The sequence below is a fragment of the Pygocentrus nattereri genome, chromosome 1 (genome assembly GCF_015220715.1).
Source record: "Pygocentrus nattereri isolate fPygNat1 chromosome 1, fPygNat1.pri, whole genome shotgun sequence".
NCBI classification, from domain to species: Eukaryota; Metazoa; Chordata; class Actinopteri; order Characiformes; family Serrasalmidae; genus Pygocentrus; species Pygocentrus nattereri.
Window position 1 is genome coordinate 27,936,861 of NC_051211.1, and position 16,222 is coordinate 27,953,082.

At 39.3% G+C, this 16,222-nt stretch overlaps 1 protein-coding gene across 1 annotated transcript in view; it reads right to left on the reverse strand.

The window, feature by feature from the left end:
• Nucleotides 1-3,289: 3,289 nt before the first annotated feature.
• The window catches only part of LOC108435089 (calcium-activated potassium channel subunit beta-4), a 41,837-nt gene continuing 28,904 nt past the window's right edge, over nt 3,290-16,222 (reverse strand). The window contains exons 2-3 of the mRNA XM_017710651.2: nt 14,992-15,119; nt 3,290-8,451 (exon numbers count right to left, since the gene is read on the reverse strand). Coding sequence (XP_017566140.1) covers nt 8,283-8,451; nt 14,992-15,119 — 297 coding nt within the window. The 3' untranslated portion in view covers nt 3,290-8,282. The remainder of the gene's footprint in view (nt 8,452-14,991; nt 15,120-16,222) is intronic.

The following is a 16,222-nucleotide window of genomic DNA, read 5'->3' on the forward strand; positions in this document are numbered from 1 at the left end:
ATGCACTGACTCCAAATCTGACCTAAAGTGCTTTACAGAGGTTTAAAGTGTGGTCATATGTTAGCAGCAAACCACCTGTCACCAGTCTTCTAGCCACAGCACTGCTGAGTGCTCTCTGAAGCTGATACGATTACTTAAACTTGATAATTAGAGGAATATGCCATTAAAACATACCTTTATGATAAATCGTCAGTAATTAGTTGGCCATTTTTATGATGTTTTAAGTTCTCCTACTGCTTTCTCTTACTGTAGGAAACGGGGCCTGATAGAAACACCCACTTAAATTCAGTATTTTGAAAACCTTGAAAGGTTATGTATTTGTATTTATTTCTTTTACTGTTGGCACTTTTGTTGAAAAAAGGAAAAAGAAAAACTGACAATCATTAAAATAATCACCAGATTACTGGATTACCACCATAACTATACTTTTTCTCTCTCCCTCTTTCATAGTCATCCATCCCAAAGGCATGATTCAGTGAGCCTTACCTCTCCAGTGTTATTTTTGGCTCTTTATTTAAGCAGTCTGCAGCGTCAGAAAAGCAGAGCTCCCTTTAGACCTCACAAATCCCCCCTTCCATCCTGATTCGGCCCAGCCTAATCCCGTTTGTCACAACCGAGTATTTATCATCTAGATTACTAAGTAATTTCACAAGCCCTTGCACTTCCCTCTGTGCCCTTGATACAATTGAGTGAGATATATACATGCTGCAGTTTTAATCTCTAATCTCCACAGTTTCTCGATCTGATGACACACCCCTAATGTGACATTAGTGAATATGTATTTGTGATATACACTGCTCAAAAAAATAAAGGGAACACTCAAATAACACATCCTAGATCTGAATGAATGAAATATTCTCATTGAATACTTTGTTCTGTACAAAGTTGAATGTGCTGACAACAAAATCACACAAAAATCATGAATGGAAATCAAATTTATTAACCAATGGAGGCCTGGATTTGGAGTCACACACAAAATTAAAGTGGAAAAACACACGACAGGCTGATCCAACTTTGATGTAATGTCCTTAAAACAAGTCAAAATGAGGCTCAGTATTGTGTGTGGCCTCCATGTGCCTGTATGGCCTCCCTACAATGCCTGGGCAGCTCCTGATGAGGTGGTGGATGGTCTCCTGAGGGATCTCCTCCCAGACCTGGACAGTCTGTGGTGCAACGTGGCGTTGGTGGATGGAGCGAGACATGATGTCCCAGATGTGCTCAATCGGATTCAGGTCTGGGGAACGGGCGGGCCAGTCCATAGCTTCAATGCCTTCATCTTGCAGGAACTGCTGACACGCTCCAGCCACATGAGGTCTAGCATTGTCCTGCATTAGGAGGAACCCAGGGTCCACCGCACCAGCATATGGTCTCACAAGGGGTCTGAGGATCTCATCTCGGTACCTAATGGCAGTCAGGCTACCTCTGGCGAGCACATGGAGGGCTGTGCGGCCCTCCAAAGAAATGACACCCCACACCATTACTGACCCACTGCCAAACCGGTCATGCTGAAGGATGTTGCAGGCAGCAGATCGCTCTCCACGGCGTCTCCAGACTTGGTCATGTCTGTCACATGTGCTCAGTGTGAACCTGCTTTCATCTGTGAAGAGCACAGGGCACCAGTGGCGAATTTGCCAATCCTGGTTTTCTCTGGCAAATGCCAAGCGTCCTGCACGGTGTTGGGCTGTGAGCACAACCCCCATCTGTGGACGTCGGGCTCTCATACCATCCTCATGGAGTCGGTTTCTAACCGTTTGTGCAGACACCTGCACATTTGTGGCCTGCTGGAGGTCATTTTGCAGGGCTCTGGCAGCTCCTCCTGTTCCTCCTTGCACAAAGGCGGAGGTAGCGGTCCTGCTGCTGGGTTGTTGCCCTCCTACGGCCTCCTCCACGTCTCCTGGTATACTGGCCTGTCTCCTGGTAGCGCCTCCAGCCTCTGGACACTACGCTGACAGACACAACAAACCTTCTTGCCACAGCTCACATTGATGTGCCATCCTGGATGAGCTGCGCTACCTGAGCCACTTGTGTGGGTTATAGAGTCCGTCTCATGCTACCACGAGTGTGAAAGCACCACCAACATTCAAAAGTGACCAAAACATCAGCCAGAAAGCAGAAAGGTACTGAGAAGTGGTCTGTGGTCCCACCTGCAGAACCACTCCTTTATTGAGTGTGTCTTGCTAATTGCCAATAATTTCCACCTGTTTATTCCATTTGCACAACAGCTGTGAAATTGATTGTCAATCAGTGTTGCTTCCTAAATGGACAGTTTGATTTCACAGAAGTTTGATTTACTTGGAGTTATATTGTGTTGTTTAAGTGTTCCCTTTATTTTTTTGAGCAGTGTACATGCAGCAAAATGTGCTTCACTCAAAATGAGCAAAGAGAACAAGATAAATGCAAAAAAAAGGAAAGTATTTGAAACTGTAAGCAAATCAACTGATTTAAATAAGAAGATGCAGAAGACACACGAAGGACCAGGAGGGTATTTCATAAAGCAGGATTTCTCAGTCAGCCACTCTAGCAGCTACAGTTCAGGCAAACTGTTACAGATCCAAAAAAAAAAAAAAAAAAAAAATCATTGTAGTAGTCTAAAAAAGAAAAGAAAAAAAAACTTATCGTACAATGTGACAAAGCATTTTATATATGAATTGTACTTAAAACCTGCACACAGAAATTTGATTTCTGAAATGCAATATGCTTTAAAAGGAACATTATAGGGGTTACTGGGGTTACTAACGTACAGCAACTGTAGAAAAAAAAAACTGAGGACTAATAAAAGTCTGTGAAAGTCTTTGATTAAAGAAAAACCTAACTAATTTGTGATCCTAGACCTCCTGTTAATGTCCTCCTGCTTCATGATGTTTCAGCACAAGCACTGCTGCATTTCCTGATTTCACTGAAATTTAGCTTTGTGTTCGAAAACAAAACCATTCCACCATTTTCCCTCATAACGCAATGTATGGATTTAGCTACATGGAATCTTTTCAGAGTTATATGAGATTCACATGTGCAGATTATAGCCAATCTAGATGGGCCCTCGCCGATTGTATGCACAGTGTGAGAAGAGAGTGCTTAGAATATCTAGGCCTTTCTCCTTCTCTTTCCCTGATAAGCATGGCTACCATGGAAACCTCCATCAAATGCATGCATAATTAGCATCATGCACATTGATGTCATCACACAAACTAGAATAAGAGATTAAATTAGAAGTGTTGGCATGCACACACGCACATGCACGCACGCACGCACACACACACTCGCCACGTTTGATCAAAATTAAACAACTACATACAATATAATACCATTTTTTATTGATCTTTTGTTATAGAACTAAATCAGGCACTACTCATTGAGATATCATGATATATCCAACATCACGTGGTTTCTTTCTAATCCACTCCATTCAGAACGCAGCTGTTTGATATGTTTTATTTCTCAGTACTGGGTCTGGCAATGTCAAAATTTAGTCAATCTATCAGCACTGTTGTGCTCTTCCCAAGCTCTGTGCTAGTCATATCTAAGCACGTGGATTGAAGCTATGATGTGAGCGAGTACTGTGAAGATTATTTGGTGTAGAGTGTATAAGGCAGAGGAGAAAGGGAGGGAGCAAACTGCAGTGACAAACAGTGACAGAGCAGGACAAGTTTTGAATGTATGTTCAAGCAAAACACACTCTGCCCTCATGTTGCAAAGCGCAAAATAATTCATTTAACCATATGGGATCCATCATTGTACCGCCCAGCATCATATTTTTCATTTTATGTTTGAATAATTTCTCTAATATCCTTTACAAATTTCACTTAACTCTGCAATGAATATATGAAGATGCTTTTACGTTGTTCATTAATATTTGGTATCACATTCAACACAAACTAGCTCGACAATGTTTCAATGGTTTGAAGTCATCAGAGATGAGTGGAAAAATATTGACTCTTCTTTCTGTAAAAGTTGTCAAAAAAAAGTTGTACAAACCTTCAACATTTAAAGAAATCATATTATTTAGAATTTTCTATATTTCTGCATAAATTGGACCAAAACCTTCATCAGATTTTCATACAAGTCCTGAAAGTAGAGATAATAAAGAGAACCAGATTAAACAAATGAGACAAAATATTAGACTTGATTAGACTCATTCATTAATTGAGGAAAATTATGCAATATTACATATCTGTGAGTGGCAAAAGTATGTGAACCTTTGCTTTCAGTATCTGGTGTGACCCACTTGTGCAGCAATAACTGCAACTAAACGTTTCTGGTAACTGTTGATTAGTCCTGCACACTGCCTTGGAGGAATTTTAGCCCATTCCTCCATCCAAAACAGCTTCAACTCTGTTATGTTTGTGGGTTTCCTCTCAATAACTCCTCGCTTCAGGTCCTTCTTCAACCATTCTGGTAGAATGACTTGTGCACTTAGGGTCATTGTCTTGCAACAACCCATGTTCTCTTGAGTTTCAGACCACAGACAGATTTCCCTTTAGAATTTGCTGGTTTTCTTCAGAGTTCATTATCCCATGAATGACGGCAGGACATCCTGGCCCATCCTGACCAAGTTTAATATTTTTGTGTCATTTAATTTGGTTCTCTTTATCTACTATTAGGATATGTGTGAAAATCTGATGAAGCTTTACGTCAAATAAAACTTTCAAGCACCACTGCATATTCAATTTGTTTATATCTGATGTACATGTTTGTTTACTTTGCTAGCTTGATAGATAGCAAGCTAAACGCTACACACCTAGCAGCATTACAAGTTTGCTTAGCCAGCTAATTAGCGGGAAGCCGGAGTGCCGAATTTTTGAGCTACAAGGCTACCGGGGAAAAACACGGATGTCTCCATAAAAGCAACTATTGTTAGGAATAAGCTAGCCAGCTAATGTTAGTGTTATGATTGATAACTTTAGCAAAGATGTATTTGTACTCATTTTAAATGGAGATTGGAACTCCATTCGTTTTGTTTGTTTTCCGGCTCCGGCTGCTACCGTCTCTATCCTGTGTCCATGCCAGCGTGTGCGCATCAGTGACGCAGTGCGAAGAACAGTGCACGACGGAGAGTTTAGTACACAGAGAAAGCTCTTATTCTGGTTTTGTTAACATTTAATAATAATTAGCTCCTAGTTACCCCAGATGGAGGCATCCGATTCGGCTAGTTTCAACAACAATTTCCGAGTCCACTTAACCCCGATGCCAAGACAAGACCAAGACTAATAACAACATGTATTCCTCTGGCACTTTTGTGCTACTGATATCTTGGCATTTTAACACCAGTATGAGTGTCAATAAGCCTCCAGCCCTACAATAACTACAGCTGAAACTTTCTTTGAGCTGTTCTTTGTGTTTTCCTTCCCTTCAGTTAACTGGAACTTAGTCCGAACGCACATCCCTAGTTTCCATAAAGGACGGCAAATGAGACACCTCAGAAGAGAACTGGTGATCAAGTATTAAATTACAAAATTTTCTCCTATTGTACAGGAAAATACTATCCTGCTATAAGGTTTCTACACTGTGCTAGTACAAGGATGGACCCTAGCAGGTTTACAAATGTGTGCTATTGCACACAGATGTCACACTTTCTTACATTCACCAGTTCACATCCTAAGAACTGAACTTAAAGCAGCTGATGAACTACAAGGTGGATGTATCCAAGTATGTAACAAAACGAACAAAAGAAATGAGGACAATTTTGAACAAATATTCAACTTCAAAATGTTCAACAACATTTACAGAGTCATAAAAAATAATTTAAAAAAAAAAACACGTTATATGACATTACATAAACATGAAACAATTTGAAATCAGTCAATCAAGAAGCCCTGAAACTTCGCAGGAAAATGCGAGGCACTTCAGTACCCCAAGCATTAGACTGCTGGACTCCTGCCAGAGAGTCTGAAACTGCAAACCACTGGTTTACATCTTAATAAATGTGACTACTGGGAAATTATTTAAATTTTTTTTAAAGGTCCTGCACCAATATCATTTATCATCTTTGTTATTCTTGTCCATTGTTATATTTTCTTTGTTCAAAGGCTTCCCATGCCACTTAGTGACATACCTAAATGTTCATAATGTCTGCATTGCCTGCTTTTCTTTACATGTTATTTTTTTATTTATTTATTTATATATATGACACCAACTGATTCATTGCATTTAAATGAGCCAAATGTGATGCCACCTCTGGGAAATAAGCAGTAACAATGCAGTGTGCAGCAATAATAATAATAATAATTAACAAATTTAATGTAATAATCTTCAATGTTTACCATACAAATAAAGGTGATGGTGCAGCACCTTTAACACATTAAGCTTTTATAAAATGTCTGCAGCCATTTTTTCTGATGGTTTCATATTGACTTTGTACACTTGTCCTGCTGTTGCTCCAAATTATGGAGTATAAAGTCTAAAAAGCAAAGTAATTCTGGCATCAGGCCAATAAGAGGTCTAAAAGTGCACTTCATATATTTTTTAAATATTTAATCTTTCAGATGAATACTGTTTAATATTTCATCTGAATTCATATTTCACATCTGCTGATGGCAGTAACTACTTTAATTTTAGAATACAGCAATTTTTTGGCAAAAATGTGACTTCCACCTAGGTTTTTCAAAGCTGGGATCGGTTTTGAGCAGGAGTAGAGCAGATATGAGCAGGAGTAATGCAGCGAAGTACTGCTGGAACAGGCTGAAAACTGTGTTGCGAATAATCAAATGATGGGGAGGGGCTTAAGCATGTTTCCATGCATAAAACACAATTGCTTGAACACAAAAATTGACATTTGACGTGGAAAGACGCAGACCCAGAAATGCTGCACTGAGCTAGTGATCCACACCTTTGCTGCTTTATGCTTGAAGCATAGGCTAAATCACGCCACTTTCCAAACTCTCAACACATTATTAATCATTTATGCACTTTTGCCCAGAATATTTCTCCCATGGTCAAATACTGCCATTCAGAGCTCAATGAGCTTACTCCATTGACTGAATAGGTTTTACAACCCCTTCACAACCTCTTCTCTCAGCAGAGTGTGATTTTTCAGCATTAAAAGAAGAGCACAAGATTTTTGCACATTTAGGTTACATACAATGTTGGACACATACATTTAAGATACATGTAAAGTAACTGTAAAACAGCTAAAGGCAACTGCAGGTTACAGGAGTGGTAGCTTATGGCTGGTAAGTCTATGATGCTATAGTACAAATACATCTACTCAAAGCTAATGTATAATTGAAAAAAAACATCTAAACTGGAGCTAATGCTAATAAAACTAGTGCACTTTAAATATATATGCCATATCACCACTGTACCACTACTTAGGCTCTCTTTGAAAAAGTTGGGTTTGATTTTGACAGACATTGATGAAACTGGTCTACAGTCTTGAGGTTTGTATTTAGAGGTATGGAACATAGTGTCTTGTGTTCAAGCAATTGTAAAAACAACTTAGTAAAAATCCCCCCCAAAAAAAGTAACAAATCACAATATTGCTCATACATATCCTGTGTCTAGCTTTTAGGAAGCCTCACACTATGGCTAGAATATAAGGTAGACCATTGGCTACTACAAGAAAATGGCATTACACTCGCTTGAGCTCATGACATAGTTGAGTTTAGAGATTTTTAATGACTTGTTTGGCAATGCATGAAACATGGATGAGGTAGAGGAAAGTGCCCAAAAACATAGCTGCTCAATACACAAAATATTTCTTGCTACATTAGCAAATGCTACGTAAAGCATTCCACCATGCCACTGCTTGTTTGCAATAAGTACTACAGTGACATAAATGGCACATCACAGAGGTGAAAAGGAAAAGAAGCTAGCACACAAACACCAAAGCGGAATGAAAACAAATTACCAGGACATTTCAGCAACTGAGACAGAAGAGACAGTGAAGCTGCTGTTTAACTAAGTTTTTCTATGGCCTTAATAGGTATAACCACAAATATTTAAAAACAGCATTTTTTATTTTGTTGGATGAACTCCAGCAAAATCAAACCAGGTGATGAGGCACAAATCAAAAACAAAGTAAACCAACAAGCATTTGCATGTTGTGCTTCTAGTCCTAGGAAAAGTTTACAAGATTGTCCTCGACTAGACCCAGTAATCAAGATTTACCAGGGCTACATGTCACCACCACTCACCATGCTTCCTGGGTTTAAGTCCAACATACAAAATGCCCTGTGTTCGGCAATCAGAGCTCCACAGCATTGCAAGCAGGAGCCATGAGAAGGTGCACCTCAGAAGCCAAATGGAAGTTGATGTGTGTGTAAAAGTCCTTCAGTCTGTGCTGATTCTTAGGAGAACTTCCGCTTCTGGATAGCTTCAGCTCGGACAGCCAGAGAACGAGCACAGACTGTGAGAACCACAATGAGTGTTCCCACCAACAGACTAACCATTGGCCACAGCACACAGTGGAGGAGCACACTAGTATCATGGGAACGCTGCCACAGCACATCATCTGGCCTGTATGGGGAGAGAAAAAGTGACACGGGGAAGGGAAGACAGTGTTAAAAGAGTTCTATTTTTTCACTTAAATCCCTCAAAAATTTTAAATATCTTATATGTGTGTTGGATTCATTCCTAATTCATCATCTTCTTGACTTGTTTGATCTAGCTAGGGCAGTGGTTGTAATAACAAAAGCTGAGAAACCCAGATAATCCTGTCCCCTACAACTTGGCTCAACCTAGGGGATTCTCAGCCATTCCCAGGCCAACTTGGAGATATATTGCCTCCACTGGATCGAGGAACGACCCCAGGGTTTCTTCCCAGTCAGCCTGACTGGTAAACCTCCAACAGGAGGCAGCCAGGGGGCATCCTAATCAGATGTCTGAACCACCTCAACTGGCCCCTCTCAGTGTGAAGAAGTATTTGTTTTAACCCTGGATGACTGAGCTGCTCACCCTGTCAAGCAGTGTGCAGCCTGCCACCCTGCAAAGAAAGCTCTTTTCCATCACTTGTATCCATAATCTCATTCTTTGTCATTACCCAAAGCTCATGACCAGATGAGGGTGGGGCCCCCCTAGTAAACAGCAAGCTTTGCCTTATGGCTCAGCTCCCTCTTCAGCACTACAGTCAAGTACAGCAACTGCATTACTGCTGCCACCTGTCCCAGCCTGTGGCCAATCTCACAATTCCCTTCCCATCAATTATGGACAAGACCCCAAGATACTTAAACTCCTCCACCTGGGGCAGGACCTCTCTCCTTACCTGGAGGAGGCATGCCATCCTTCTCCAGGAGAGGACTATGGACTCGGGGGAGCTGATCTGCATATCATCCATTTCACACTAAGCTGCAAACCACTCCAGTGCACGCTGGAGGCATCCATGCGATGGAAAGGAAAATCATCTGCAAAAACTAGAAACTGCACATTCCGGCCTTCATACATAATGCCAGTCACAGCTCTCACACTGGACATTCAGAGACTAAATGGCCTGGAGTATTGGCCCTGGCACCCCATACTCCTGGAGGACCTCCCATAGAATATCTTGAGGGAACATGGTCGTAAGACTTTTGGTACGTTCACAAAGCACATGTAGACTAGGGTTGGCAAACTCCCATTCCCCCTTAACAATCCGTGCTAGGGTGAAAAGCCATCCCACTGTTCCACGGCCGGGTTGGAAACTGCAATGTTCCTCCTCAATCCAAGGTTCGACTATCAGTCAGTATCTTTTCAGCACCTTGGCATAAACTTACCTGGGGAGACTGAGCAGTGTGATACCACAGTAATTGCCATATAGCTTCAGCTTGCCTTCTTAAAGTAGTTCCTGGTGGATTTAAAATTTAAGTGACCCTTATTAGTCCCACAATGGGGAATGTTCACTTCCACATTTAACCCATCCATGCAGTGAAACACCACATACACACTAATGAATGCACACACATTAGGGGGCAGTAAGCACACTTGCCCAGAATGCAGCGCTATGTGCAGCGCCCAGGGAGCAGTTGGGGATTAGGTGTCTTGCTCAAGGGCACTTCAGTCACGTACTGTCGGCTCAGGGGATCGACCCGGCTACCTTCCAGTCACAGAGCTGGATGACTGACTGTGTCACTTGTGCTTCCAGAATATGCTGATATGTAGTGGAATCCATACTTCAGATATTCAGTGATGAGATTGCAAGTAAGGCTTCCTTCTAATGGCTTTTCCATGGAGATCATATAGATGATCATTCTATACAGTAGAACAGTTCAACACCACTCCTGTGTCAACTAAACCTTCCAGCAGGGCCTTATCTGTCACAGGGGGTTTTGCTATGCCTTTTTGGCCAACATATGAGCAGTTGAACGAGTGTTTTTTTTTTTTCTTCCAGAACTTAATTTGACTTCCCCTTAACTTGTATGTCTCAAATACATTTTGGACAAGACAGTTAATTGGACATTTGGACAATATCTTAACAGTGTAAGGCATGAGCTAGAAGCATAAGGGTGGCTAACAAAGTATACAGAGAAACAGATCTTTGCACTTACTATATAAGTGGAGCTGATAAAATGGACAATGAGCATAAGGTCATAATGTTATGCCTGATTGGTGTATATTACAATATCTTGATATTTTTGCTTTGTAGGCATCAACTAGGGCTGCACTATTGACAAAGTGTGATATTCAATAAAGCTGCTGGATATCACAATGACAATATGACAAACGAATTACTATTAGAATAATTTGTCCCTGGCTGGATGTAATGCAAGTGCATTGTTTAAATGTGTAAATAGAAATCTAACTAACTAAAATCTTCCTTTAAACAAATAGCAAAATTACAGAAGCACAATTTACTATTCTGCAAAATAAAAAGAAATGAAATGCTAACAACTACTTACATCAGAACTATAAGTAATATATTTGTGCACTGAAGGGCTGAGAAACAGTAAGCATTAACCTCAACCTTTTCTACACTACAGGACCACAAAACAAACAAACAAACAAACAAACAAACAAACAAACAAACATATATATATATATATATATATATATATATATATATATATATATATATATAGCACCCAAGAACAAATACATAGTCTTGTTTAACGTTTTTGTTTAGTTATTAAATAGCCTGTGTTTTGCATGTTTTCCCCTTTGCTGCACTGTTTCAGCTGAATTTCCATTAAAGCTGAGTTTCGTTGAGCAGGGTTCAGTTCCAGTTTAGACAAGCAGGCTTGTAGCAGTTTGTGCTGATAATGTAAAGATGTCATTCTGCCACTGCATGTATGAGGTAATTAGATTTGTTAGGTTCTTGCCGCTCTAACTATACTCATATTGCAATAATGATAAAAATATGTTTTATCGTGCAGCCCCAGCATCAACATTTTCAGATCCTCAGCCAGGTGCTTAGAGGAGTTGAAAGTTTTGAGGGTTAATGCAAAGTTTAAAGAGTCAGAGAATTTGTTTTGCCCTGGAATCCATTGACAATTAATAATGACAAATCCTTACCTGTCTAAAGATTCCTAAAGTCAAAGCTTAATGGAAAAAATTAAGTTCTGAGACTTTACAAATGAAAGGCTGTCCATACATTTGCACTTGCCACAAATACTATTTTATTTTTTTCTATTTTTTAATCAAATGTAAAATTAATTATATTAATATTTGCAGATTTTAAAACGGAGGTATTGTTTATTTCTTTTCACTTCAGAAATCAAGAAAATTAGAAATTTCGGTATAGGTGTCCAAACTTATGCATACAACTGTACATTTGTTTGAAGCTTCATAATTTTTCCCATAATAGTGGAAATATTTATTTTGATGAGTGAAGATGTTTTCATTTTTGTATTCTTGGAAGTTCATAGATGACTAAGAGTCTTTGCCCTGCAAGTAACCTCATCCTCATCAATTCGAAAATCACTCATGGAAGTCATGGGTGACCATTTAAAGTCCTTAATGTCACAAGTGTGCTTTAAAAAGTAAAATATTAATGATAAATGTAGACATTTAGATGTTATATGTTATTAGAAGTTGCTCGTTAAGAGTGAACCATGTTTTTTTTTAAATAAAGTTACTTAATTCATATAGCACCTCACCTGACATCATTCACATTTTAAGATAAAGCATACAGACATAAGACGTTTCTTCTAGCCTTTTTGTTCATTTCTACCAGTAAGCACTGTATAGACTACTGTGCAAAGGTCAGAGACTACATTTATTTACTTTCCAAAAAAGCCATTACAAAATTGTAAACAGATTAAAAAAAAAACAAAAAACAAATCAAGCAAAGAAGTTGCTGATATCAGAGCAATGAGACTTCAACATCACTGAATGTGTTTGGAATTAAGATGGAAAAAAAATGAAAGCACAGTTTTGCAGTCCCCTGAAAAGAATGTAAGATGTAATAGAAGCAATAGAAGCAAGAACACACTATATTGAAACATTCAATATTATATTTAGTTGTTGAGGTTTCTGTGTAGCTTTCTGTAAAATATACATTTTATAGAAATACAAGAAAGAGTCAGTAACGACAGAGTTGGAACTGGTAAATACAGCAGTAAAGATAAAAAGTTACTAACATCAGGACAGATGCATGCTTGCACAACTGGTTTAAGTTCCACAGCATCCTCTTATACAGCTACATGGATGAACAGACATTTGATGTCTATTCAACATTCAACATCCAGGTAATATTTAAAATCAACTTCTCATAGCACAAAAATAACTATGTCTGCACATTGTAGAATAGTGCGTAACTAAGTTAGAGCACCATGACGTGCTCCAGTTAGTTTAGTGCTTCCAGCTTAGATGTTGAATGGAAGCAGTTTTGAATAATGTCTATAGACGTTTATGGAAAACCTAAGGAAAGAAGAGACTGTAATAAAAGGACGAAGAGGAGCAGACTATTGATAGGAAATGAGTCAGCATCCCAAGCTGGCACAGCATGAAGATTAAAGTTTGGCATAAAAGTAGTCAAATCGACATGCCAAGGTAGTTTGGGCTATAAAGCTCTAAGAAAAGATTTGTCAAGCCAACTTCTTTGTATTTAAGGCAGGCAGGCAGAATGAGGATGCCTTCTGCAGGGACCTATCTAGGGAGATCCACCACACCAGCATACCTTAGTAAGCATGCAGGAGGAAAGTAGGACAGGACTGCTCAGCTGAAGAAAGTTTTAGTCCTGCAGTAGAAAATTATAAGGAAATTAATCTGAACCTTGACAACAACCATGCTGCGAAATAAAGACAAAACAGCATAAATAGCTCACTCTCTGATCTGCTTTGCTATTAATCTTTGTTCTGAATTGGTCTTCTCACCTCAAGGTAAAAGAGCATGGAGGTTTTCTAGGCAACAAAATGAAAGAATAGCAAACTATTCCCAGGGGTCAAACAGTCAAATTACAAGCGCAAGGGCCAGATAGTATTACAGACCTAACCCTAGAAGCCAGTGCTATTTCAGTCAATGCCTTGAGATATTGCTGAAACAACAAAGAAATTGGTTTCTCCATCAGGGGACATGGAAGATGATAATTTGTTCTCAGAAGCTGTGATCCCTGGTTCCACACCACGCTTGCCCAGGAGGTGTGTAGTGTTGATAAGTGGCATTTCTGATGCTGGTGTGTGCCCCATTGTGCACAGGGATGCCCGGTGGGTAGAGAGGAGCCATAAAGGTGCCAGACACAGTAATCAAACACACCTGATGCCCCAATCCAGGATGAATCTGTATCAGGCCTGCTATGCTGATGCACTGTTAACTCAATATCTTATTTAATTCCAGAAGAATTAAAGCAGTGTCTTTTTCATATCACATATTACGTTGACTTGGTCCTGTCTTCTGGAAACTGCTGATTCCTGTTCTTTATTTTAGCAGTACCTTGACAACACCATCTTGTCAACTAAGCTTTATTTAAAATGCAGCAATGGTGAATAATAGAGGGGGGGGGGGAGTGATGGGCGGTGCACTTTGCAAATTGCACTGTATTTTACAGAATGCAGTCCATTTTAATCTAAGTCAGCTATTGATTTGTTCACAGTACACATAAAATCAAGACATTAAAACAAGAATGTCCATCTTCATGTCAGCCTTCGTAATATAAGCTTTTCAGAAGCTTCAGAAGAAGAAATGAATGCAATCACACCACATGAAACATGAAGTGTTACTTTTTTATTTATAGTTGTTTTAAATTGATTTCAATATTTATGTACTACAATTTCTTGTTCCTCTGTTCCTCTATATGCTGTGTCATGCTTTCATGTGCACACCACAACGATTAATTATATCTTTGAGTATCTAAACTTGGGTTAATAGAGAAAGGTGTTTCCCATCGCCATAAAATGAGTAAACTCTGTTCACATTTGTCAGGATTTTAAAAGCTCAAACTTAAATGCTTTTCGGACATGATTTTTTTGGGGGTAGGTGTGGTGATGTAATTATCACCAAGGCATCTCCTGAGTGATTTTTTAGTCCCAGCCGATTTTAGTCCCTACCATAAAACCAACCACAGAAATAATCTCAGGTTATGTTAATTCTGTATAAACTGACATGCAAGTAAACTTTGTCCTATCCTGTTCTTCAGTTTTTCCTCAAGGCTGTTGCAAACCCTAGGTGTAGAATGCACATTGCTGAAAAACACTCAAAAGGACTCCTCAGAGGAGTGATGCTCCTGGCAGCTAAGTTATTGTGCAATGTAGCCTACAGCCTACATATGATATACCTGCTCATTTTCAAACTCAAGTTACTACACCGTTTGCATTGTGTGCAGGATTACAGATGAGTTGAGTGAATATGGAATTACACCATAAAATTAAACAAAAATTTTCTTTGCCATTTTTCATGAAAATAAACAATGTCTAGATGTCCTGCGTAAAGTCTTTTAGTTTTAAGGTACTTTGTCAGACTCTAATTCTGTCTCACTGGCAGTTTATCCCACAAAAACAAAGGAAGAGTCTTCCTTAATCTTATGTACAGCCTTTTCCACATGGAGATGGATACCTGAGAGCACACATGCGTGACAATTTAAGAAACTTTACACATTACCCAATATGGCGAGAGCATGGGAAGAGTGTGAAGAGAATGTAATAGGCTTACCTCCTCTGGGGGTTAAAGAAGCAGGTAAATGACTGATTTTTACCCTCTTTACTCCAGTAATGTTCAAGCCTTTGAATGTCTTGTTGCATCTTCTGGTTATCTCGCTCACATTTGGGAACATAGGAACACTGCAGAGAAAAAGATTGTGGATGTTTCAGAAGTCGTTTCAATACTTCATAAAAAGTTATTTGTACAGTTGTAGGTGCATTTCATGTGGAATACATTTTAGATGCATTTGTATCAATATATATTTGTTATTCTTTCTAAAATGGACATTTGACAGTGTTCCTGGTTTTCCTGGTTGTAGGGCCAGGACATATACCGAGTTGTGGTTAAACTACTGATTCACATAACAGCTTATTGAGACATCTTTTAACAAGACGACATGTGAAGCCTTCCTCCCAATGACTGCTGGGATAGGCTTCTACCAGGACCCAGGAGGATAGATGGTGTAGAAAGTGTCTCACTCTCACTCTCGGTCATTACATGGTTGAGTTGAGATCCACACAAAAGAGACATTATTACATTTATTTTCAATATGTGATTAAATTCTTTTGCCAGCAAATATGGTTTCATATGCCAGACTAAAACACTCCTTGGTCCTAGAGAACTACCTACATGTAGAATCGAATCTAGTTCCAACCACAATTTGACACACCTGCTTCAGCTAATTAACTCCTTGGCTGTGTCCAAAACTGCATATACTAAGCGGTACATCAAAAAATGTCACACCGCCATTAGATATGCTTTCATTAGTTCAGTGTAGGATACATTTTCGGACACAGCCCTTGATTGGCCAGCCCAAATGCATTAATGTTAGGTAAGGGAACGTTAGATGCATTAGATATCACACATAGGTTACCCTTTGAGGGTGCGCCCAGGTAAATGATAAGTGGCATGCAACTGTATGCATTTGTTACAATTTGTTTTTAAAAAATACTAATAATCAAATGTTACCCATTTAAAAAAAGACATCAATAAGGAATGGTTTGTCTTATTATCACACAACCGATACCCCATGATGTCATGTATTTAAGACCTATGAGCATTTGTGAGACCCTGCAGTTATGGGTTTCCTCTCTTTCATTGATGCACATAATGCAATTTTGAGTGGGAGCAACAGCTCCCCCATGTGGAAAACCATAATTTTGAATGATGCAATTTAAATGATAATCAGAATACATGAAATATCATTACTAAACGGTCACTGCTGATTCACCAAGAAAGTCAA